This window comes from Felis catus, chromosome E1 (genome assembly GCF_018350175.1).
Source record: "Felis catus isolate Fca126 chromosome E1, F.catus_Fca126_mat1.0, whole genome shotgun sequence".
Classification (NCBI taxonomy): domain Eukaryota; kingdom Metazoa; phylum Chordata; class Mammalia; order Carnivora; family Felidae; genus Felis; species Felis catus.
In genome coordinates, this window is record NC_058381.1 from 11097362 (window position 1) to 11122030 (window position 24669).

At 45.7% G+C, this 24669-nt stretch overlaps 1 protein-coding gene across 2 annotated transcripts in view; it reads right to left on the reverse strand.

The window, feature by feature from the left end:
• The window catches only part of PRPSAP2 (phosphoribosyl pyrophosphate synthetase associated protein 2), a 46908-nt gene extending 22718 nt beyond the window's left edge, over window positions 1-24190 (reverse strand). Inside the window, exons 1-8 of one of the 2 annotated variants that reach the window (XM_003996335.6) lie at window positions 24041-24180; window positions 18874-18969; window positions 18461-18611; window positions 16987-17039; window positions 14386-14452; window positions 11079-11251; window positions 7743-7858; window positions 631-686 (exon numbers count right to left, since the gene is read on the reverse strand). In XM_003996335.6, the coding sequence (XP_003996384.1) occupies window positions 631-686; window positions 7743-7858; window positions 11079-11251; window positions 14386-14452; window positions 16987-17039; window positions 18461-18579 (584 nt within the window). In that variant the 5' untranslated portion in view covers window positions 18580-18611; window positions 18874-18969; window positions 24041-24180. Of the gene's footprint in view, window positions 1-630; window positions 687-7742; window positions 7859-11078; window positions 11252-14385; window positions 14453-16986; window positions 17040-18460; window positions 18612-18873; window positions 18970-24040 lie in introns of both variants that reach the window. The other variant, XM_006939898.5, reaches the window with a different exon arrangement.
• Window positions 24191-24669: the final 479 nt, after the last annotated feature.

Consider the following 24669-nt stretch of genomic DNA (forward strand, 5'->3'; position numbering starts at 1 on the left):
AGTAAAATGTCACCTTTTGACATGTACCAGTAAGTGGCCTCTTGGCTGGATATAATTCTGTTAATAAATTACTGAGTTCTTCTAATAAAAGGCAGTGAACAGTCACAAAGTATATTCACTGGTATTTTAAAGGGCAGATCTGAAGACCGACGAGCGGCTGCCAACCAAGAACTAGGTCAGGCATCCCTACACCTGGAAGTTTCTGACTACTGGTCACATATTGGGATTGAAAAAAAAGACGAAAATACATCATCATTTTTAAAATGGAGTCAGCAGACAATCTTCTAAACTAAAAACCCACAGGGGTGCCTGGGGGGCTCAGTCAGTTAGGCATCCAACTCTTGACTTCAGTTCAGGACATGATCTCACAGTTTGTGAGTTCGAGCCCTACATCAGGCTCTGCACGGACAGTGCAAAGTCTGCTTGGAACTCTCTCTCCCTCTCTCTCGTCCCTCCCTGCTTGTGCGCGTGCACTCACTCTCTCTCTCAAAATAAATAAGCTTAAAAAAAAAAAATTAAAAGCCCACAGAATTAAGGGAACCGCTGAGACAGAATCCAGAATATCCAGGATCCAACTGGGGATGTGATTCTCCACATGGACCCAAGGAGTAGTCATGAGCTCCCACCTACCTTTTGGCTGAGGCTGGAGATTTGGCCACAATCACTGCATTCCTGTAGTCCGGGATCTGTGACAGATTAAGAGGTCAGGGATTACTCCAGAGGCTGTTCACGCCAGCACCTGACAGTCAATAAAAAGGAACATTCCTAGACTCAAAACTGTCATCTGGTCACATGAAAAGTCTTCCAAAAAGAGAAAAAGTTCAAAGTAAATTTCCCCTTTGGAAAATGAAGAAACTCCTACTACCTAGGAAAAAATAGGACAGAGGTATGAGCCTCACAGACTTAAGACAAAAAGTAATGCTAATCGGTGATTAGCTGATATCCAGGGGCCAGTGAATACTGATAATGGGGTATAAAGACGTTTTTATAAAGTCAACAGGAATTCCTCTCATGAATCCCCGTTACGTGCAATTTCACAGTGCAAGGATGATATGCATCCAACCTGAATCCAAGGCAACTGTCACATTCCAAATTAGTACGCTCCATACGAATGACTTCCATATCTGAGTCATGGCATTTTGAAGAAACCAATCTGTTAAAGGATAATCAGGATGGTGGGATTTTTTAAAGATATGAAGAACCCGTGGGGCGCCTGGGTGGCGCAGTCGGTTAAGCGTCCGACTTCAGCCAGGTCACGATCTCGCGGTCCGGGAGTTCGAGCCCCGCGTCGGGCTCTGTGCTGATGATGGCTCAGAGCCTGGAGCCTGTTTCCGATTCTGTGTCTCCCTCTCTCTCTGCCCCTCCCCCGTTCATGCTCTGTCTCTCTCTGTCCCAAAAATAAATAAACGTTGAAAAAAAAATTTTTTTTAAAGATATGAAGAACCCTTAAGAAAATAACTAAAATATCAGTCTACTCTGCAGCCTTTTACTGTTGGGACATTTGAAGTGATTGTAATTGAAGATATACCCATTATCGACTTCTGAGAGTTTATAAGACAAAACTCTTTTTAAGCTGTGCAGTGATTTATTTCTGACTTCATCCTGGCCATAGTTTCAAATTACGTTCTTGACATTCAGACACTTCGTTAAATGGTATTATTTCATTCAATATACCCTCTTCACTTTTTTTCTCACAACTATGCTATATCAATGAATTTCTATATAAGCATTAATAACATCTAACACCTTGTATGATACCTAGTACACAGGAAGCACTAAGTAATACTTAGTAAATAAACAGAACACTGATTTATTTGAAGAACGCTCTAATGCAAAAATACCCAGCATAACCATACGGATCAGGTATCTTTATAGGGCAGCCTAATTTGTCCAACACTACCAAGGAGTAAGGGAGCAAAAAATACACATGGGCATTTTCCTTATTTTCACTGGAAGTCTTCCTAAACTGTTTTATGGACTTCCTTGTCTCTCACCAAATATCAAACAGCACAAACCCAGCCAAGAGGAGAAGTGACAATGAAGGAAAACAGTTAATAAAGCAAATAAAAGGAGACTTTAAAAGAAAGGACTCTTTAATAAAAACAGGTCTATTTCGGGGGTACGTGGCTGGCTCAGTTGGTAGAGCATGAGACTCTTGATCTCAGGGTTGTGAGTTCAAGCCCATGTTGAGAGTAAAGTTTGCTTAAAAAAAAAAAACGAAAACAGGTCTATTTTCTCCCCAGGAGCTACAACAGGAAACCGTACACTTAAAGAACTGGCTGTTAAGAAAAAGAACCAGGGGCGCCTGGGTGGCTCAGTCAGTTAAGTGTCTGACTTCAGCTTAGGTCATGATCTCGCAGTTCATGAGTTCAAGCCCGGCGTTGGGCTCTGGGCTGATGGCTCACAGCCTGGAGCCTGCTTCAGATTCTGTGTCTCCCACTCTCTCTCTGCCCCTCCCCCGCCTGTGCTCTGTCTCTCTCTGTCTCTAAAAAATGAATAAACATTTTTAAAAAATTAAAAAGAAAAAGAACCAAAAAGAAACCTAGGCAGTGGAAATAAGAAACTCACTAACGGGCTTTTACGGTGGCAGAATGGACACAGATAAGCAAGCCTGGGTCTTCAAGCCAAGGGATTTTCCCACAATGCTATATATAACAATGCAAAACTTGAAAAAGACCAAATAACAAAAAGTGAAACAACAGAAACTAGACCCAAAATTTTCAACATCTAACAGTTCCCAAAGGAAAGAATGAGAAGAGATGAGATACTCAAATAATAGGGGGGAAAAATGCCCAGAGAATGAAAGAGACCCAGGGAGTATCTAGTGACATGAAAGGAAAAAAGATCTACCCCAGACACATCGTGCGGAAGTTTCAAAACCACAGCAGAAAAATGAGACACTGTGGGGGAAGTTCCTGCCTGCCCCCAAAAACACACTAGATGTACCCTCACACTAAAACTCAAGAAAGGGAAAAATTCAAATCATACAGCATTGTTTTGGTCATTAAACTTGCAAAACTAAGTGCACGGGGAAATAGACACTATCATATGTACTGTTAGTGAAAGTATCAATTAATACAGCCCCTTCGGAGAACTGCAAGTTTCATGATACCATATTAAAATATTATATTTTCATGATATTCAAATATTAAATTTTCAGAAAATTGAGATTTTTGCAATATCTACTAAAGCATTAAAAATGTAGATTACTTTTCTATCAATTCTACTCCCCAACATTTTTTCAAAAAAATATGTAAGTAATCAGAAAGGTAAGTACAAGAATTTCCAATGCAGCATTATTTAATGATAAATTTTTAAGTAAAATATTTCATCTAAAAAAGAGTGAAAAATTGGGGCACCTGGGTGGCTCAGTTGGTTTAGTGTCCGACTTCAGCTCAGGTCATGATCTCGTGGTTTGTGGGCTCAAGCCCTGTGTCAGGCTCTGTGCTGACAGCACGGAGCCTGCTTTGGATTCTCTATCTCCATCTCTCTGACCCTCCCCCACTTATGCGCACGCGCTCTCTCTCTCTCTCAAAAATAAACATTAAAAAAAAGAAGATAAAACATTCACAGCCCTTTAAAAAAAAAGGGGGTGAAAAATTAAAACAACCTAATATCCAATCAAGAGGAGGATGGTTGAAAAAACTGTGGCTCATTTAAACTTGTGCTTTAAACATTTAAACACGTAGCCATTTGATCTTAATTGAACTCAAAGAAAATGATTCAGTTCTCAGTCACACTAGCCACGCGCAACGACCAGTGGCGACCAAACTAGACGGCGGCTAGAACATTTTCACAATCACAGAAAGTTCTACTGGCCATCACTGATCTAAACTCAGAACTACGATGTAGCAATTATGAATCTTAGCATGGCAAGACCTCCAGACACCAGCGTAGCAATGAAAAGAACAAGTTGCAGAACAAGGCAAACAATATGTTAACTGTTTTTTGTTCTTTGTTTTTTTCCAAAAAAGCACCCACAAATCAACATCTGTAACTATGTATATAGACAAGGAGGCGAATACAAACAGAGAAGTCTGGGAGGACACAGGGCGCAAAGCAAGCTGGCAACAAGGGCTACCCCTGCAGAGGGGCCAAGGACCAGGCTGGTGGCCCAGGGAAGCTAGGGGCTGACCAGTATTGTCAGAATTACTATATACACACACATGCGTGTCCCTGTCACTGCCACGGTCAACATAAAGTTTCATTTTTCACTTTAGAAGAAAATGACTCTATCAGGCGGAAGGGAAAACATACCCCATATCCAGTTTCCAGCTTCCAAACTCTGTAGTAATTTTCTCCTGAACCACTAAGGGAAAACAACATCAGGGCCACTGTGGAACCACAAAGAATCAAACTGCCCTACACCCCCATACTCCCTTGCTATACACCCCTACCCTGTCCCTGATTTCTCATCCCCTGCCATATCTCATTTCTGTAAAGAGAGTGGCTGGATTCAAAGACACTAAGAAGAACACTGGGGTCGGGTGGGAGGTCAGGGGGAGGAGGGATGCAACTCAAGAATCAGAAACAGGATAACTCCAGGGGCACCTGGATGGCTCAGTCGGTTAAGCGTCCAACTTGGGCTCAGGTCATGATCTCATGGTTTGTGCGTTCAAGCCCCACATCAGGCTCTGTGCTGACAGCTGAACCTGGAGCCTGCTTTGGATTCTGTGTCTCCCTCTCTCCCTGCCCCTTCCCCACTCTCACTCTGTCTCTTTCTTTCTCTCTCTCTCTCAAAAATAAACATTAAAAAATTAAAAAAAAAAAAAAAAAGATAACTCTAGAAGTTCCTATTTAAAAATTGATGAGATAGGATGGGATCTCTACATACACCAGAGAAATATACTTGTGGCCCTCCTCTTCATCATTTCCTTAAGAATCCTGGTGCAGACCAATGATCTCTAGAACTATCACCGTAATATCTTGTCATTTTTTAAAAATACGCATTGTATTTAATCAATACCCAAGCCAATTTCGGTCATATTTTAGTATCTCTCTGATTTAGATGTCCTAAACTCAGTAGTGTCTTACAGCTGCTGTCGGCCCCACAGCAGCTGTGATGTGCTTTTCCAGCCCTTCACACACGTGAAGAAGGCCATGGCATTCATTTCAAACAAGCCACAGGCACTGCTGGTTCTATACGGGCCGGGTTTGACTGCCATTTAAAACGTCTCCAGCAAGAGTTCCCTATGATCCGGCATTAAAACGAACAGCGACAGTGCATGCGGAAAGACACAGCACGTAGACAGCAGGGTGTAGATTTCACATTCGTGGCTCAAGCAGTCATCGCTGGAGGAATGACTGCAGGTGAGTATCTTCCCATAAGGCGATAATGGAATGCTCTGTGGGACCTAACGAAGGAAGACTGCGCACTGCCAGTGAAGCTGGAGAGGACTGAATCTCAAAGGACGCCTAACACGCACACCGCAACGCGGCTGAAGGAGGGAGAACCTGCCAAACTCCCAGGAGAGAGGCCCAAAGCTTCAAGGCAATGAGCATCCAATTATCGGGACTTTCCTTCCAACTCTGGCAGAAAGGGCTTCAATTCCAGTGACGGCTCAAGAGAGAAAATGTCAGCATCAGCCTTGCAGAACAGGATCGCTGAGGGACACAAAGGCACTGTGTCCCACAGCTAATCCACAGTGTTTCCTTCCTTCCTGATGACCTAAATAACGTAAACCTTAGCCGACGGCATCTTCGATTCGGTAAGATATGGTCAACTAAAACAAGTAGGCTGTAAAAGGCAAAAAGAACAGAAGTCCTTTTAAACGGTGAGCTCCCGTAGAGTACTTCATTTTTTTTAAAGTTTATTTATTTTGAGAGAGAGAGAGAGAGAGAGCGAGCGAGCATGCATGTGCAATGTGTGAGCAGGGGAGAGGCAGAGAGAGAGAGGGAGAGACAAAATCCCAAGCAGGCTCTGAGCTATCAGCGCAGAACCCAACTTGGGGCTAGATCTCTCAAACCGTGAGATCATGACCTGAGCCAACATCAAGAGTCAGACCCTTGGGACGCCGCCTGGGTGGCTCAGTCAGTTAAACATCCGACTTGAGCTCAGGTCATGATCTCACAGTTCGTGAGTTCAAGCCCCGCACTGGGCTCTGTGCTGACAGCTCAGAGCCTGGAGCCTGCTTCCGAGTCTGTCTTCTTCTCTCTCTCTGCCCCTCCCCCGCTCGTGTTCTGTCTCTCAAAAACAAATAATCGTAAAAAAAAATTTTTTTTTTTTTTAAAGTCAGACACTTAACCGACTGAGCCACCCAGGTGCCCCCTAAAGTGGTTAATTTTATGTTCTGTGAATTTTAACCTCAATGAAAAAAAAAATCTGAACATGTCTGCTTGTGTAGACTCCCTTAAGAAAACTACAGGTTACAAACTGAGATATATGTGAAACAAATACTAACCAATGGCTACAATCAAGAATTAAAAAAAGGATGCCTGTAGCACAGAAAGAAACATACAAAACCACTGAGGAAACACACAAACAAAAGGCATTAAGCACCTTTTCACAGAAAAGAAATCTACGAAGAGACGCTCGATTTCTTACATCATCAGAGATCTATCCATCGACGTGACACCAACACACCAGGCCACAGCCATTCAACAGGCAAAAGTTTTAAATTCTGGTAACGTAAGTATTGAAACAAAGATGGGTCCACAGACTACCTGACTCACTGCTGGTCAGAACGGAAAGGTATAACTGCTTTGGGAAAAATTAAACACAGGCCATGCCATCTAGAGATGAATATAGAATCACGATACACTTGCTTGCACACCACAGGAGACACCTACAAGAGTGCTCACAGGACACAATCACAAGAGCAAAAACCTATGAGTAAACTGTGACAAGGCTGCACAGTGACTATTTCTCAACAGTCAAAATGGATGCACCGTGACACATAACATGGGTGAGTCTTACTAACGTAACAGCAAGTGAAAACTGCCCCCAAATCACACAATTTGACTCTTTATAAACTTAAAAAAGTGTACTGTTTTTGTCTTTGAATAATACCTGTATGTGTATGTATACACGCGATAAGACCATCTACAAAGGAAGTCAAGAAAAGATAGTGGCTCCCTTGGGCAGGAGGAGGCAGGGGGATGTGACAGAAAAGGACCACATGAGTGGATGTCAGTTATGAGGGATCTAGTTTTCTTCCTACGTGGGAGGATCACGGCCGGTGACCACTACAGACAGATGGACAGAGAGACAGGCAGAGCGATGGAAACACAAATGAGGGCCAGGTGCACGCGTGGACCAATGATGACAGTTATTTGACCATGATCACAACTAGTTCAATTCTAGGTACCTGAGGTCCAAAAGAAAACACAATTTAAAGAGCTTAACAAAAGAAACAAACTGCAGATTAAAAATTTGAAAACACAGGGGCACCTGGGTTGGCTCAGTCAGTGAAGCGTCCAACTCTCAATTTTGGCTCTGGTCACGATCTCATGGTTCATGGGATCGAGCCCCGTGTCAGGCTCTGTGCAGACAGTGTCGAGCCTGCTTTGGATTCTCTCTCCCTCTCTCTCTGCCCCTTTCCCGCTCACGCTCTCTCTCAAAAATAAACTTTAACAACAAAAAAAAAGAATTTTAAAATACAGTGAATTACATTTATAAAGTAAATCGTGCTTTAAGCAGAATACACCAAGTTTTAATCCTTGACAGGTGGCCCAAGGAAATGGAAATGTATCTTTTCAACCTTAAACAGAATGTTAGAATACAGAAGTATGAGCTAGCCCACCTCTTCTTGAATATACTGCAGTAAAAAGGGAGATGCTCTTAAATTATCAACAGGAATGTTGAAGAAGCCTTGAATTTCCTTCTGGTGCAAATCCATAGTAATAAGATGAGTTAGACCTTTGGAAACAAAGACACAAACATATGAAGACCTAAATAACCGGCTGTACTGCATGAAATAAGCATATATAAATACTATATATAATAGCATTTAAAAAACTGCTCTCTAATCAAAAAGACTCAGAGTCTCTCTCTCTCTCAGATTTTTTAATTCAATGACACTGTGAGAGAACAGAAAACATATAGTAGTCTCTGACTCCTGTCCCTAACACAGAGCTCCTAAAACCCTGGTACATTCCTAAGAGATAAGAGCACTAGGAGCACCTTCTGTTCTAATGAGGTGACTGTCTTGTTTTGTTTTGTTTTGTTTAATTTTTTTTTCAACGTTTATTTATTTTTGGGACAGAGAGAGACAGAGCATGAACGGGGGAGGGGCAGAGAGAGAGGGAGACACAGAATCGGAAACAGGCTCCAGGCTCTGAGCCATCAGCCCAGAGCCCGACGCGGGGCTCGAACTCACGGACCGCGAGATTGTGACCTGGCTGAAGTCGGACGCTTAACCAACTGCGCCACCCAGGCGCCCCTTGTTTTTTTTTTCAAAAATTTTTTTAATGTTTATTTATTTTTGAGAGAGAGAGAGAGAGAGAGAGAGAGAGAGAGAGAGAGAGAGGGCGAGCGAGCATGAGTGGGTGAGGGGCAGAGAGGGAGGGAGACACAGAATCCAAAGCAGGCTCCATCCAGGCTCTGAGCTGTCGGCACAGGGCCCGATGCGGGGCTCGAACCCACAAACCATTGAGATCATGACCTGAGCTGAAGTCTCCCTACTGAGCTACTGAGGCGCCCCCTAATGAGGTGACTCTTGGTGGGCTCTTGGAGCTTGGAATTTTCAGCCTTCACCCCATCCCCACCTCCATTCTCCAGAGGCAGGGGGAGGGGCCGGAAATGGAACAGGCACAAGGAAGCAGAGGTTTTGGGCAGCTGCCAGGTAGGTGAACAGGTGGAGGTGCTGGCAGAGGTCATGGGCTCCGCAGCCCTCCCCACATGTGGGGCCTCGCATCCCCTCCAGCAGGACGGTCCCCCGTATTCTTTATCATATGCTTTTCCAATCAAGTGGCAAACAGTAAGTGGGCAGTTTTCCCAAGTTCTGTAAGTTGCCCCCGCAAATAATCAAATCTGAGGATGGGCCCTGGGAGCTTCTGATTCACAGCAGATTGGTCAGAAGCACAGGTGTCTACCTCCAGGTAGACTGTGTCAGAATTTAGTTAAATTGTAAGATACCCAGAGGCGCCTGGGTGGCTCAGTCAGTTAAGCATCTGACTTCGGCTCAGGTCATGATCTCGTGGTTTGTGAGTTCCAACCCCACACTGGGCTCTCTGCTGTCAGCACGGAGTCTGCTTCAGATCCTCTGTCCCCCTCTCTTTCTGCCCCTCCCCCGCTCTCTCTCTCTTTCTCTCTCTCTCTCTCTCTCTTTCTCTCTCTCTCTCTCTCTCTTTCTCAAAAGTAATAAACATTAAAAACAAAAAACAAAAACCGTAGGATACCCAGCTGGTGTCATGGAGAATTGCTAAGTGTAGGGAAAAACCTCTACACATCTGGTGACCAAAAGTGACATCTTCTGCGTGAGTAGTACAAGAGATACACAGGAGGGGAACTGGCTTTTTCCCCATTCAGAAGGGAAAGACTGGGTGGTTTTCTTACACAGAGATACATCATTTTCACATCAATTTATAGTCTTAAAACAGCAAAGGTAATAGTAACGAAGAAAGGTCTCTTATAATTGTATTAGAGCAAGTTACATCTCCTTGAAGTTTCCTTAATAGGTACAGCAAAGCCATATTAAGACAAATATTGTCTTAAGATCTTAAGACAAACTGCACAGGCCTGTAACTAGAAGAAATGAAGAACCTTCACCTCCACTGGCTCTTCAAAATGATCATCATACTTGAAATGATCATCAGAAAAGTATAAGGAGGGGCATCTGGGTGGCTCAGTCAGTTAAGCGTCCGACTTCGGCCCAGGTCATGGTATCATGGTTTGTGAGTTCGAGCCCTGCGTCGCGCTCTGTGCTGACAGCTCAGAGCCTGGAGCCTGCTTCGGATTCTGTGTCTCTCTCTCTCTGCCCCTCCCCTGCTTGCGCTCTGTCTCTCTCAAAAATTAACAAACATTTAAAAAATTAAAAAAAAAAAAAGAAAGAAAAGTAGAAGGAAAATCTAATTGGAGAAGTTTTAAAAGCCAAACTTGACCCAAAAACCAGGAAAGTCAACCTGGTGGCCCATCCAGGATCAAGGCCAGAAGAGAAGACCAGCATCTTTTTGGAAGGCTCAGTGAGCCAGCCTGCTCCCTTCAGCCAGCTTTGAAAACTCTGAAAACTGACTTTTCAACAGGTTGTACCACTGAAGTTGCTGGGGTTCAAGTTTCACCAAGTTATGGTTTGTTTTATTTGTTTCTTTGCCTTCTCTGGCATGCTACAGTAGAAAATTTATTCCATAGTAAGTGACTGTGTTCAAACGCAGTGATGTGGGAATATTTTAATCCTTCCCTCTCTGTGCCAATGCTCCAGGATATGTGGCTTCGACAATCATACACATGCATGCACGTGCCCACACAGGCATGTGCACAACTCTGAAGGTTATTCAGAAACAAGGGGGGGACAATTAGGAGGTTACCTGAAAAGGCGCAACACAAATTACCACATATGGTTTCCAAAATATGCCAATCTGTGCTGCGAAGAGGCTAAAGGAAGTTTTTGCTGTTAAAATGCTCGGTTCCAAATGCCTTTTCCCCTTCAAAAATGATTTAAATGTGAAGGTAACTTGTTGCTTCAATGTCATTTTTTAAACAAAGAAATTAGGAAAAGATAAGTCATTCTCCTTAATTCTGTGTTTCAGGAAGTTGGGAACAGGAGAGAATTCTCTGCACTGCTTTCTTGTTATACATAAGCTGTCTTTAAAAACGGTCTTCCTGGGGCGCTGGGTGGCTCAATCAGTTAAGCATCTGACTTCAGCTCAGCTCATGATCTCATGGTCCATGGGCTCAGGCCCCGCATGGGGCTCTGTACTGACAGCTAGACCTTGGAGCCTACTTCAGGTTCTGTGTCTCCCTCTCCCTCTGCCCCTCCCCCACTTATACTTGGTCTCTCTCAAAAATAAATAAAACACATTAAAAAAAAGTCTTTCACTCTGTTTAGCATTCGCATTTAGTTAAAACAAGGCTTTACAATTTCTCAGGTAAAAATAAACTTCCCGGGCCCTGCTAAGTATCAAATATCCGCCATTCTTACCCGCTTTGCACATCATCGAAGCCAGCAGTTTAGAAACAATGGAGCCTCTTTTTCTCATCTTGCACTGTTTGCTGTAAGGAAAGTAGGGAATCACGCCGATGATGCTTTTGGCACAGGAGGTCTTACACGCATACACCATAATCAGGAGCTCCATGATGGTGGTGTTGACATCCCTGTGTTCCGAGAGAGAGAGAGAGAGAGTCCCAGCAAGGAACGTGAGACGCCTGTTCCAACAAGATGTCAGCAGCGTGCTACTCCTGTCTCTACCAAGTCTCAAGGCTCGAGACGCAGAAGAGGAACTAACATGTCCCACATTCCCTCCCAGCCCATGACACTACTTCCTTTCTTCCTAAAAATAGCAGTCAGAAGAGCGAGCTTCCAGGGGCTCCCACCGACACACGTATCTGCACCTACAAGTCTGCCCGCCCTCTGCCCACAGTCAGAGACACACTTTCCACACCAAAGTTACTCTGAAATGAGCCCTCCAGGTGGCCCACTAACCACCCCTACTCCACAGGACTCCAGTGATCCTCCCTCTCTTGCCTCCGTCATCAGTTTGGTATGCCCCCCCGACCAGACTGTACCCATCGGACTATAAACATTCTGTTGTCACATTAAAAACAACTAGTGGGGCGCCTGGGTGGCTCAGTCGGGTAAGCATCCGACTTCGGCTCAGGTGATGATCTCACGATTCGTGGGTTCGAGCCCCACGTCGGGCTCTGTGCCGACAGCTCAGAGCCTGGAGCCTGTTTCCGATTCTGTGTCTCCCTCTTTCTCTGCCCCTCCCCCGTTCATGCTCTGTCTCTCTCTGACCCAAAAATAAATAAACGTTGAAAAAAAAAAATTTAAAAAAAAAAAAAAAAGAACTAGTGGGGCGCCTGGGTGGCTCAGTCGGGTGAGCATCCGACTTTGGCTCAGGTGATGATCTCACGATTTGTGGGTTTGAGCCCCACGTCGGGCTCTGTGCCGACAGCTCAGAGCCTGGAGCCTGTTTCGGATTCTGTATCTCCCTCTCTCTCTGCCCCTCCCCCACTCGCGCTCTGTCTCCCTCTATCTCAAAAATAAATAAACATTAAAAAAAAATTAAAAAAAACAACTAATGGCCATTTTTCCCACTGCCCCCGAACTTCTTTGCTCCCCTGTGTATATGTCTCAAGGGAGCTGTCTACACTGCTATCATCAGCTCATCTCCATTCACTCTCTCCCAACACGTTCCAATCCAGGTCATCAACGACCTCCACGCAGCCAGATCCAAGGTCAATTCTCCTCCTCCTCTCAACTCAACTCCCCGGGCTGCTCACCCTGCTTGACTCACCCGGCTTCTAGGACTTCCTCCTGTGCTGCCCCACTTGGCTTCCTGTGCCACTTCTCCTCTCCCCACCTTCCTGCCTAATGCCCATTCATTTGCCCTCTCCTGCGACCTCGCCTCATCCGCTGGGCTCCTCATCGAGTTTCATGGCTTTCTAGATGCCGGACACTCAAGGTCACAGCCCCCGCCCCGAACGTGAAAGAGTAGGAGGAGAGGACCTGACAGGGAGTACAGAGTTACACCAAGGGTCCCAAATCATGCGTGCGGGAGCACTTGTCTCCTCCGAGCTGCTGACAGGCTGGCCAGCGCTAACCTCTGATAATGAACCTGTCTGAGTGACCGCAGAAGTTGAGCTACTGGACAGCATCGCCTCCATTTAAAATGTTTCTAATACTTTAGTGCCCACCATTAGCCTGTACTAAAATGAAACAGAAGATGTACTAACGACATCAGATCTCAACGTTAACTGTCTGGCAAAGACCAGGCTTCCGGCAACGGCCGGAACTTCCGGCAACCTGGCAAGACTAAGAACCGCGGAGCTCGCACAAGCCTACGGCGCAGCTCGGAACGATGCAGGATGAGACGCGCAGGTGATTTTCACTACAGGAAGAAGAAACTAAAAAAAGGCGGGGGGCAAAACGATAGGAGTGTTGAAATAAACCAAAACACAGGAAAGGAATGCAAGGACCTGGAAACGGGAAGGATTACACGAGTCCCCCTCTGAAGCCCTGACTTCTAAGTCCGATTTGGCTTTCCATGCCCACTTCTCCTCTGTGTGACGCAAGCACCTCCGTGCACTTCTCCAAAATGGAGTCACATGTGTCTCTGAGGAGGTAACAGCACCCCACACACGCAGGAGCCAGAAGCGACGGAAGTCGTCCTGTGCTCTGCACTTTCCCCACCCCGATGCTGGAAGGTGAAGGGCAAGGGGTGCCCACAGGGGAGTTCTCCACCAGCACCCTGGCCCTTCGGCATGCCAGGCAGAGAGGCCACAAGAACTCAGTGCCCCCAGCCCCGCCCAGGTCTGCCGAGGACACCAAGTGGCAGAGGGATCGAAACAAGCGGCCCCCGCCCTTCTCCACGGCACACATGCTCCCAGGAAGGCATGGGACGCGATGACAGGTCCCCTTCAACTGTTCTTCCCAGAGGAGCCAGGGGGGCTACGAGACTTCATCCCGATGAACCAAGGACCAGGATAGATGTTCAACATTCGGTGGAAGTATGTGTGCTGCGAGGCTAAATTCTCCCGAGACCAGGCTTTCTTTGGTATTTTTTACACATATAAACACAAATCTAACATGCAGCAAAATTTAGCATCTCTAAGCTCAAAAACGGTACACCCTATATAAACTGATTTTCAGACATTATTAAAAGCCACTTTGAGGTGAAGAACTTTCATACACAGAGGCACTCGGGGGCGTCCGTAGACAGTGCGGCATTTGATCAAAAAACGATGCAGAGAACCTCACCGCACAGACTCCTCCACACCCACCTTACACATCTGTGGCCTCGACAACTTTCCAAACACACACATACGTATGTCAAACGTCACACGCCAGACAGGAATACATCCTTCAATACGGTATTTTACCTTCTCAGCTCATTTAATCTACATGATAATAAGTGGTGATCATTTTTCAATGACCTGCAGTCAAAGCCTTAAGAAGCCCAAGTAAGTAAACCCCCTCCCCCTGCCTTTTTTGGGGGACCAGAAGAGCTTCCCTGCAAGTTGTATAAGATTCCCACTACTGAGAGGCAACGTCATAGGTCCTATTCTCGTTAAGAGCCTCTGCTCCAGTACCTGGTTACTTCCACCCTTCGAGAACCCTGAAAGAACACCTGAAAGTCAGCAGTTATGTCAGAAAAATTAGCAGAATAAGACACACCGATTTTAAAATGGTCATAATTCTTCCTGTCTAGTCAGCTCTTATGATTCCAAGCACTCTTGCCCAGAAAGAAACCCAGAGAGACCCCCGTGTCTGTTGGCTAAGGACTCACTTTGAGACAGTCTGGATGATGAAAACATCCTTTCCCCTCACGGATTCTTGAATCTGTACTCTTGTTTCTGGCAGGAAAAGGAAAAAAAGAGGCGGTGGTGAAGATGGCATATAATTTAAATTTTTGAAAATGCACAAAAAAATCTGCCTCATCCCCAGTGTCACAAAATGTGGAGAATGGAACTGTTAAAAACATTCACAAGGCTTTTGGTGCTGTAAATGATAATGAACACACTGGCATCAATCACCCTTTTTATTTTATTTTATTTTTTTTTCTTTTTTTTTTCTTTTTTTAATATATGAAATTTATTGGCAAATTGGTTTCCATACAACACCCAGTGCTCATCCCAAAAGGTGCCCTCCTCAATACCCATCACCCACCCTCCCCTCAATCACCCTTTTTAAACGTGTCGACATTACAGTTCGTGCTACTGAGAGAATTCCATTTCCCACTTGGACCAAGTAATCTACCCTCCTTACTTCCACACAGGCAGGGAGCACTGAGCCACGCTGAGCAGGGTATCTCTATGAGAAACTACATACTCATTCATAAAAGCAGCAACAATTAACTTATTTGGCAGTAAGTGTTATAAAAACACTGTAAGAATAAAGACAAAGAAGGTTTAACATCCCTACTCTCAAAAAATCTTGTGAATGGCCACAAGGAAACAATTAGACAAATGAAGAACGGGGCATTCTTCAAAGTATCACACGAAGAAAAGAAATGTCCTAGATGAGAAGAAACTAAAGAGATACAGAAAACACATCCCTTGAGGGGCGCCTGGGTGACTCAGTCGGTTGAGCATCCGACTTTGAGCTCAGGTCATGATCTCACGTGAGTTCTCTCATGAGTTCTCGCCCCACATCCGGCTGGCTGCTGTCAGCATGGAGCCCACTGTGGGTCCTTTGTCCCCTTCTCTCTGCCCCTCCCTGCTCATGTGCTCTCTCTCTGTCTCTCTCTCAAAACTAACATTAAAAAAAAAAACAAAAAACAGAAAAACAACAGTGAAAAAGAAAACACATTGCTTGAGCCAAGAATCCCGGTTTGGGAAAAAAAAAAAAACCTAATAGCTGTAAAAGGCTCTCCAGGACAACAAGGGAAATCTGAATATTGGCGAGATATTACATAATTAGAGAATGGTCATTTATTTCTTTAAACTAGACAACGTATTCATGCAGAACAAAGTCCTTTTCCTCGGGAGGGGCACAGCCAAGCACTCGGAGCTTAAGTGACCTGATGCCTGCAACTTACTTTCAAAAGGTTGAACGCATTCATATTCATGTCGCAAAATGTAAGCTGTTGAGTCCACGGCAGACATACACGTGGGATAGTCACAGCTCTAGTCTCTTAACCTTTTTACAGGTCCATTTTTGTTAAAAATGTTGGGAAAAAACAGAATGTGTGTTTACAAAGGAATATACAGTACCAAGGAAAGAAAATGAACTTTAGGGTCGGGGAGAGCTGGGTTTGAATCCTGACTCTGTCACTTCGGGGACTTGGGGACTTTGTAGCTAACATCACCCCTGAACACAGTGCTTCAGTCCCTGGTAACAGCGAGGAATCCACAAACATCAGTTCCAGCCTTCCTTCCCGATAGACACCAAGTATTCTCCCCACCCTCAGGCAGGAACCCAGAGGGCAGACGAACTTTCCTCCTGGGACGAGACTCCCACCACCAGCTCTCCCTAACCCTCCCTTCCAGGCTACACAAAGGGCATCACACAATGTGCTTTAGCAGCAGACCCTTCTCCAAACTCTCCCTGCGTATTTTCTTCAATTACACATTTTTTCCACTGAAGCCACATGGGGGATCTTGGGAGACAGGAAAAAGGTGGCAGTAATGGTAGAAATGAGTAGGGGGGAAACAAATTTGTGCCTTTTCATCAAAGTGTCTTGTAGTTCTCCCAATATTTAGGTAACTGCCAAAATCCTACAGTGGAAAAGGACAGGGAACCAGTGTTTCCCGAGCACCTACTACGGCACCAAGAAGTGCGAAGGCACACAAATTATCCCATTAAATCCTCAAAGCAGCACAAATCATTCGCAGTTTAGAAAAATTAAATAACTCGCCAAGGATAAGTCGTCTGACCCTCGGGTCCTGGTAAGCTGTCCATCATTCCTGCTAGGATAATTTCAAATATCCACCATTTCTACAGAAATTACAAAGAGTAAGTAACACGTGAACAAGTGCACAATGTGGGGTGTTTATGTAATGACGGGAATCAATTAACAAAAACATTTCCTAACGGCAACTTATGGGGAGTAAAGAATGGCGACCAGTTAACACTGTGGCCACACAGGGCTTTCTCATCCCACCTAAGGGGACACAAATTCACACAACTGCTGAGCTAGATTTCCATTCAGTGGGCCAGCTGCGTGCATGTCTGCAGTCTTTACTGAATGAGGTCTGAGAACTGGAGTTCAAGCCCCCAGATGGTCTACGTCCAGTTGGTATTCGCCACCTTGCCCGCTGGACTTCCCGCAGGCGGAAATAACTGGCCGCTGGGTCCAACTATTTTAAGAGCAGAGGATGAAGGACAGAGCCAGAACGTCACATTCCACAAAAAGATCAACATCACACGCAAGTCTGAGATAGCTCACCTCTGTTAGGTTCCTGGTAAACCTGCACTTTGCCCATCTCCACCCCCAGCCGCCTAGGGAAGAGAAAAGGGGGGAAAAGCTGAAAAGGTAATAGAAATAAAATCGACTCAACATCTTTACTATTTAAGGATGATTTATAAATTGATTAAAAATGAGACAAAGTGAAATAAAACAGAGGCACTCTTACCATAAAATTTAAAGTGGATACGATACTGTCTGTCGCTCCGTTACCTAACCCCCACCCCACGCCTCCCCAAGAAGGCCTCCGGAGGCCAGCTTAGCCTGATCGAGCCTGTCCCTGGACTACACCAACCCCTCCTGCCTTTGAACCTTCTGTTCCCTCTGCCTGGAGGGTTTCTCAATTCACATACCATCCCCTGGGCTTAAAAGGCACCTGAGCTAAAATAGAACAACCTGCACAAACCTTTCCCTTCATCCCGTTTTCTTCACACTATCACCACCTGAAATTCTCGTTTGTTTTGTTGACTTTCTTCTCGTCTGGCTCCCCTACTACATAGAAGAAGAAAGGATCCTGACTGTTCGGTTCACTGTTAATCCCCAGTATCTAGATCAAGGTCTAATACATAGTAGGGGGTTCAAACTTTATTTAATAAATAACTAAAACTAGACTGAACTACAATCTATGTAAACTATGTTCATACAGAATACACTTCATTGCTCTTCATACGCAAGTAATTCTCCACGTATGCGGCACCTAACACAATCCCTGGCACTTATGAAGACTTGATAAATGTCTGCCGAACGAACGTGTAGGGAGTTACGACAGTTCACAAAAAAAGTTAGCCCTTAATATACAGACGATACACAGACCAACTACAAAACATCTGTTCTCAAGTTTAACAATCAGTGCTATTCCGATAGTCAAATTTAAAACATGACATAATGAGGGCGCCTGTGACTGGAAGAAATGAAGAAGAACCTTCACCTCCATTGGCTCCTCGAAACGATCATCATACTTGAAGTGATCATCAGAAAAGTATAAGGAGGGGAGCCTGGGGGGCTAGCTAAGCATCTGACTTCAGCTCAGGTCATGATCTCACAGGTTGAGAGTTCGAGGCCGCATCAGGCTCTGTGCTGACAGCTCAGAGCCTGGAGCCTGCTTCAGATTCTGTGTCTGCCTCTGCCTCTCTCTCTCTCTCAAAAATAAACATAAAAGGGGCGCCTGGGTGGCACAGTCGGTTAAGCGTCCGACTTCAGCCAGGTCACGATCTCGCGGTCGGTGAGTTCGAGCCCCGCGTCGGGCTCTGGGCTGATGGCTCGGAGCCTGGAGCCTGTTTCCGATTCTGTGTCTCCCTCTCTCTCTGCCCCTCCCCCGTTCATGCTCTGTCTCTCTCTGTCCCAAAAATAAATAAACGTTGAAAAAAAAAAAAAAAAGATTTAAAAATAAACATAAAAAAATTTTTCTTACAACATGACATACTGAATATGTATTTTAATGGCACGAAGTACTCACTCAGCAATTTTCTTTGAAAGCTCCATACACGAGGAGTTAGAATTTGCTGAAAACAACACCAGACCTCCTTTCGTTATGTTCATCTTGGTTTCTAATTCAGGTGGCGCCACACAAAACATCAAAACCTTCTTGGTTTTCCAATTCTCAGAGCCTAGGAGGATTAAAAGTATATTAAGAACCACCACAGAATATGAAATTCACCTGAATGAACTTTTTTTTTTTTTTTTTTTTTTACTAGCAAATGACTTAAGCTGAAGGAAATTAGTTTTCGCCATGATGGAGTCTTTTATATTAAATATATGTATGGACAAATAAAAAGTTCATTTGGGTTTCAGGGTTCCGGACTTATGGAAAAATGTTACTGCATGATTTAATTAGTTTTCATGACCACTGGGAACAAACGATAAACTTACAAGAAAGGCGGAGCTGAAGAGCTCAGTGTTTTACTGTTTGCTGCTTAAAGTCAATTATGGACAACCTCCTTTTATTCTCTGACAACAAAATTCCTCCTGGATTAACACACAGAAAAATGGCAGAGCCATTAGCAAGGACATGGACTGATCGATCCTTCAATGACGAATAAAATAGCCCATCTGTGCCCGGCTTTTCCTATAATAACTATTTACCCCCAAACCTCCCCCTTGGCTGCCAGCTGCCTCTCTGATGCCCTGAGTCATGTCTAAGCTGGACCTTGGCATCTAAGTTTTTCTGAACTGGAACACAAGGCTGAGACCAAATAATAACCCCAAAGGGAAGGAAAGCAACCACCCAACTGACAGGCAGCAGGGCACAAACAGAAAAACCCCTGGCCCGAGAGTCATCAGAGCCGAGGTGGTAATCCCACGGGCCGTTCATGTGCTCCTTCACTCTCTGGGCTGCGTCCTTATCACCCAAGGAAGGTGCAGGACTAGATGCCGTAGCAATAACCTAGCAGGCCACGGGGTGGGGGGGACCTTCCCGGCGAGCCCACTGCATTTCCTCGGTTGATGGCTCCAGGAAGATTACAAAGGGACCGAAGCCAAGCGGATCTTTCTTGTTACTCTTAAATTTTAATTCCACTGGTACACACGCACATTCTCCTCGTGAGGAACTGAAACTTGATGTTTAAGCTAACATCACTAGCACCAATCCCAGGCTCCTTCCCACCTACGTCCCCAGCAACGGACAGTTCTTATCAGTTTGATACGGCCACCACCTGACCTGTACCCATTCACATGCGACCCCCGCCTCATAAAAAAATATGTACAAAAATACCTTTCTAATGTAAAAAAATCATTGTGCAAACTTATCTATAATCTTTTTTGTTAAACGATGTATTTTGACAACCCGGGGGTTGTATATTTACAAAATATACTTTTGAAGTGCTTCGAGTACTCCATGGTGCGGAGATGGCACATGTAGCGGGTCACCATCCTAAACAGGGCTCCTAGCGCACGTGTGCGCGTCTCTGCTGTAATTGCAAGAACCATTGGGTCCTTGGGGCAGGGCAATTTATAGGTACGGACGCACCAGCAGGCTAGGAGAGCACATTTCCCCAGAGTGCCTCTTACGGGGCATTCCGTGATGGGAAAAATGGAGCACTACAATGAAAACTGACCTACAGCCTATGAATTCCAAACACAAACACATGCACAAATGACCAAAGCCCTAAGGAGACCAACGAGGATACCTACGATGGAAAGTGGCTCGGAGGCAGGGATCAGCCCACGGGCCAAACCAGCCCACGGGCCAAACCAGATCCCTCCAAATGCTCGTTCTGTACATAAAATCATATTGGAACACAGCCATGCTCACTGCCTACAAACTGTCTATGGATACAATGATAGAGTTGAGTACAGGCCATACAGCTGAAAACACTGATCATCTGGGCCTCCACAGAAAGTCTGCTGACACCTGCTTTAGGGCAGTGTGGGCCAGAGTGGCTGGTACAGATGAAAAAAAGAATGTATTTAGTCATCAATACTCAAAGTTGGAAGAGATCTTAAGTATCTTCCAACACCATCTCTCAACCAATGCTATGTCTGTCTTTAGGAACAGATGGCACAGGTCTGGAGACGGAAACAATAAAAACTCATTCTCCTGTAGTTATAAATACAGGCTTTGGAGTCAAATTCACGATTGCATCTGGGCTCAACTCACTGCGAGGTTCTGTATGAATGAGTCTCTCTTAGCTTTAGGGTAAAGTGACCTTACAGGGTCGCTGTAAAATTAATTTCTGTACAGCACTTAACACAGTGTGCCACACAGAGGATCTGCTTGGTAAATGGAAGCTGGCTACATTGGTATCCACTTTCAAGGTTTTGGTTTTCTACTGAACAAGTGCGGTTACATGCATATGTTGGCCATCTTGTTACGTTCCCCAAACCTCAAATAAGAAGCTTCTTAAGGTACCACAGTGTTCTTGAGAGGACACGGAACACTCAGAACGAAAGCATCTGAGGGTAGAAAGAGCTCTGAGAGATAACCAGGCCCATCTACAGGACTCCCGCCAAGGAGCCACTCCAGGTGCCTGAACAGCTCGAGCCCAAGGCCCATATCCTAGGGGCCCATCATTCCAAATTCTTCCTTAGAACACACTAAACTTCCTCTCCCTGCCCTCAACACCTCCTGGTCTTTGCCCTTTCCTTGATAATTTACAGGAAACATCAAATTCCTTTTCCACTGGGCAGTGCTCAACCTATCTCAAGATGGCTCTCTTGCCTCTGTGCCTTCTCTTCCCCAGGATACTTCCTGCAGCCTTTCATTACTGGTCACAGTTTGAACGCCCTTCACCACTGACTGTGGTCTCTTACGTCCTAAGTCTTTGGACATCAGGTTTCTTTTTTTTTTTTTTTTTTTTAAATTTTTTTTTCAACGTTTATTTATTTTGGGGACAGAGAGAGAGAGACAGAGCATGAACGGGGGAGGGGCAGAGAGAGAGGGAGACACAGAATCGGAAGCAGGCTCCAGGCTCTGAGCCATCAGCCCAGAGCCCGACGCGGGGCTCAAACTCACGGACCGCGAGATCGTGACCTGGCTGAAGTCGGACGCTTAACCGACTGCGCCACCCAGGCGCCCCTGGACATCAGGTTTCTATAACCAAAACCCACCACCATCAAAATGGCACAGGTAGGGGCATCCATTTGGAAATTGGTTATCGACAGTCATATTCTGCGCCTACTCACTGCACAAGATGTTCAAACTTAAGGGCTGTTGCTAGCTTGGGTTCTCCTTTTCCCTACTGGAAATTCAAGGTGTACTCCCTACCAAGCTTCAAAAAAGTGAGTTTTAGAGATTATCCTCAGAAACATAATCACCAGGATGGGGCCTGGCAGAAGGCTCATTACCACAAAGCTTTAGCGTGAAATGGAAAGTGAAGAGAACACTCCCATTCTCCCTGCTCCGCAACCCTGTAAACTACAGCTGCTTTGACATTTACCCTAAACTTACCCCACAATGTGTGAGAATTATTTATAACACAGATGAAAACACGTCCTTTTCCGAGGCTCTCAGTACCTTTCCAAAAGCAAACCCTACTCCTCTCTGAATGAGACTGGACAATCTATGAAGTCTCCTGAATGAATCCACACTGAAAGGCCACTCGCTTTGGATGTTGCCAGCAGTCCTTCCAAAACCACTTTTCCGCGTTTCAGATGAGGAAGGCTTGCCTTAAAGTGTGATGCTTTCCCTCCAAAGCATCCGCTGCAAACACCTCCTATCTAAAGACACCGGAGTAAGCGTGAAATCCCGGGCCTGCCTTCCGTGGTTACTAGCAACCCGTTCTTGGGTAGGTGGCTTGGCCCTTCCCTTCCTGACAACAGAGATAGATGTTTGGGAAGACCAGCTTCCCCCACCAGTACCGAAGGTCCAGGACAGCAGAGATTTTTTTTTTTTCCCCCACCATTATATTCTCTGCTGTATATCCAGTGCCTACTACCTGGCACATGGGGGCGCAACGGTGTTTGCCAAAGTAACAAACAGTTGTTGAATAAAGCCTGACCTCACTGAGTCGCAACAATTAACAAATGGTACTCAAAGCAGTCTGCAAACTAAAAAGCATCATAAGATGCAAACAATTATTATTTTTCTCGCTGACGTACCTCGCTCAAAAACAACTGCTTTTTATATCAGTACTGAAGAGAATTAGGGCAAAACCTAAGCCGAATTAATCTTCCGTGTCTCTGTGATCCCAGGCTCTCTGCCCGTCTCTCCAGCAGCACGTTTTCTTACAGCTAACGCTGTTTTCTAAGTGCTCTGAACTCTTACGGCAACTCAAGAAAGCAGGTACTCGAAGTGGACCCATTTCACACATGGGGAAATGAGGCCGGAGATTAAGAAACGTGCTCAAGGCTGCGCGGCTTCTAAGCAGCTGACGACAGCTGAGTTTCAGTCTGACTTGTAGCAGACAGTTGTATGCAACGGCACAGAAAATGATGATACTCCCATGCTGAATTCAGCATCACAGCAGAATCAGACAAACACCCAGATTTTTTTTAAATGTCTAGACAGGCCTTGTTTGAAATACAATTTATACCAGGTGTTGAAGAAAGAACACAACACATAACTTTTAGTATTTCCCCTTTTGGTCATTTGTACCGGGGAAAGAAAAGGACAAGCCATATGTGTTCAATGATGGTCACTGCAGGATTTCTTTTAAGAGCAACACTGGACACATAGAAAGCATCCATAATGGGGTAATTAAGTAAAATTCGGAAATATATAGTCAACATAATAAAAACGGTAAATATCCAGGACTCCGTACAGTGCTTATGTTAAGTGAATAAGCGCAGAATTTCATCTCTGCTAATCAAAACTGGGTTATCATGGTATAGACCGGGTCAGGGTAGGAACACGGGCAGGAAGAAGGGTAGGATTTAGCGGAGTTCAATGATGTGGCTGAATTATTTTTATTTGCTCATTTAAATCTTCTAAGCGTAAGAAATCACACTTCTTCATGCTCCAAATCCCCAGTCTGCATTTCCTTATTCTTTATAAAAGCTAAACACCCAAACTGCGCCAATATTAAAATAAACGGGGAAAAACCCTATCGTCAATGCAATATGCTGGGGAAAAAACATTTTAAAGTCAAATAGTATCTGAAAATCACATCGAGGTCCTCCCTCAACCTCTGCTGGGTGAGCTCTGGGTGGAAAAAAAAAAAAAAAAAAAAAAAAAAACCGGCCAGAGAAGAACAGAAATGGTCCGCGACTAGCAAGGCCAGTCAACTTAGAATCAGGGGCTGTGTCAGACCAGGGGCCGGAGATGGCTGGGTTGGAGGCTCGTTTTCTGAGCCGCCGGTCCCGTAATTAGGGCTCGACTCCCAAAGGCGCCCGGAGCTGGGTCACCCGGGGCCGCGCGCCGGGCCCGAGCCCCGCGGGCCCCGCGAAGGAGAGGAGGGAGGGAGGGAGGGAGGAGGGGGCGGCTGCGGGCGCGAGCCCAGGGTCGCCCCGCCGTATCCCCCCCGCCCAGCCGCCGCCCCGGGACCGCGCGACCCGTCCGCCAGCCGGCGCCGCGGGGCTCCCCGCCCCTTGCACCTGCGCCCCGCACTGCCGGAGCCCGCCGGTCCGCGCCGCCACTCGTCGCCGGCTCCCGCCCGCCTACCTGGCCCCGACCCCAGCCCCGGCCCCGCCGCAGCCTCGGCTGCCGAAGGAAGAAAGCGCCGGCTCTCCAGGCGGCTTCTCTAGGAGCAAAATGGCGACTCCATGCGCAAGAACGGCGTCCACGGCGACTGCGAGGCCTGTGGGCGGGGCAGAGGGCGGGGCCGGGAGCCGGGATTGCGGAGGCACCTGGCCCGCGGGCCGTGGGCGGGGCCCACCCGAGGGGAGGAGCGGGGAGGGAGGGCGGGGGAGGTGCAGGCTAGAGAGGTGGGGCCATGCTGGCAAGAGGGGCGGGGAGGTGGACGGGGCTGAGCCTCTTTGGACCCCTGGGACGCGGTGGCTGTGAAAGCAAAGGTGTGGAATTACAAATGTCTGGCTTCAAGTCTTTAGTGGCTTGTAACCTTGGGCAAAGTCACTTCGCCTCTCTGAGCCTCAATTTCCTCATCCGAAAAATGAAAATGACAGTAGCATCTATCTCATAGGGTTATGAGGATTAAGTGAGATAACACCTTCAGAGCTTTGTAGCTCAGTTCCTGCCATGCCGTAAACAATCAGTTGGTATCATTATTTCCTTTGTTGACCTGTCTTCTTTTATATTTTTTATATTTTTTATTTTAATTTTTTTTGAAGTTT